We start from the raw sequence: 693 nt of genomic DNA, 5'->3' as shown, positions 1-693 counted from the left end.
AGGCAGAGCTGGGGATGGAGGCAGAGCTGGGGATGGAGGCAGAGCTGCGGGATGGGAGCAGCCCGCGAAGCTCTGGTGCGGTCCCGCCTCTTCGGGGCACGCACCAGAACTCGGGGAAGAGAGCCGTACGAAGGACAAGTTGAAACAGCCGCCGACACGCTGCAAAAATGCACAGACAACGATTGTACATGAGAAAAAAATCGCAAAGCCCTGTTGGGCATTTTCCTAGCGTTTTAGGAAAGCTCTCGTTTGGGAGCAGCAGGTGACAGCTGGGTGAGGGAGATGAGAAGAACGCGCCGTCGTTTTCTGACAAACGTACGCGCGCCCCACGCGCGAGGCTGCAGCTCGCGGACAGCGGAGCGGCGGCCCGGGGCTGCCCGGGAATGGGAGCGGCGGGGCACAGCCGGCAGCAGCCGCGACAGCAAGCGCCGTTCCCCCCGATCAGCGCCCGGCTTCGCAGTGCAGCGGGGACGCCCGCCCCCGGGCGGCGGGCGGCCAGGTGAGCCCGGCGCGCGGCCGGCAGACCACCTGTCCCGCCGCGCGCACCCACCGCCGGCGGCTGCCAAACTTCTCGCGGAGTTGCGGCCCTCCCGCCCGCCCGCCCCCCTACCGGCTTTGCAGGGGTCGCGGTATTCCATCCGCTCCTCCGCCGTCTCCGGCTCCCCGGCCGCCAGACCCGGGCCGGGCAGAAGT

General features: G+C 69.1%; 1 protein-coding gene across 3 annotated transcripts in view; it reads right to left on the bottom strand.

Annotated features, from left to right (window-relative positions):
• TLL2 (tolloid like 2) overlaps window positions 1–687 on the bottom strand; it is a 94,499-nt gene extending 93,812 nt beyond the window's left edge. For 2 of the 3 annotated variants that reach the window (XM_042817943.1, XM_042817947.1), the window contains exon 1: window positions 611–687. In XM_042817943.1, coding sequence (XP_042673877.1) covers window positions 611–638 — 28 coding nt within the window. In that variant the 5' untranslated portion in view covers window positions 639–687. The remainder of the gene's footprint in view (window positions 1–610) is intronic. The other variant, XM_042817945.1, reaches the window with a different exon arrangement.
• Window positions 688–693: the final 6 nt, after the last annotated feature.

This window comes from Centrocercus urophasianus, unplaced genomic scaffold (assembly GCF_019232065.1).
Source record: "Centrocercus urophasianus isolate 14NV4802_14NV808 unplaced genomic scaffold, USGS_Curo_1.0 seq_17, whole genome shotgun sequence".
Lineage (NCBI taxonomy): Eukaryota > Metazoa > Chordata > Aves > Galliformes > Phasianidae > Centrocercus > Centrocercus urophasianus.
Note: the sequence above shows the minus strand (reverse complement) of the source record. Positions and strands in the feature narration are given on the sequence as shown.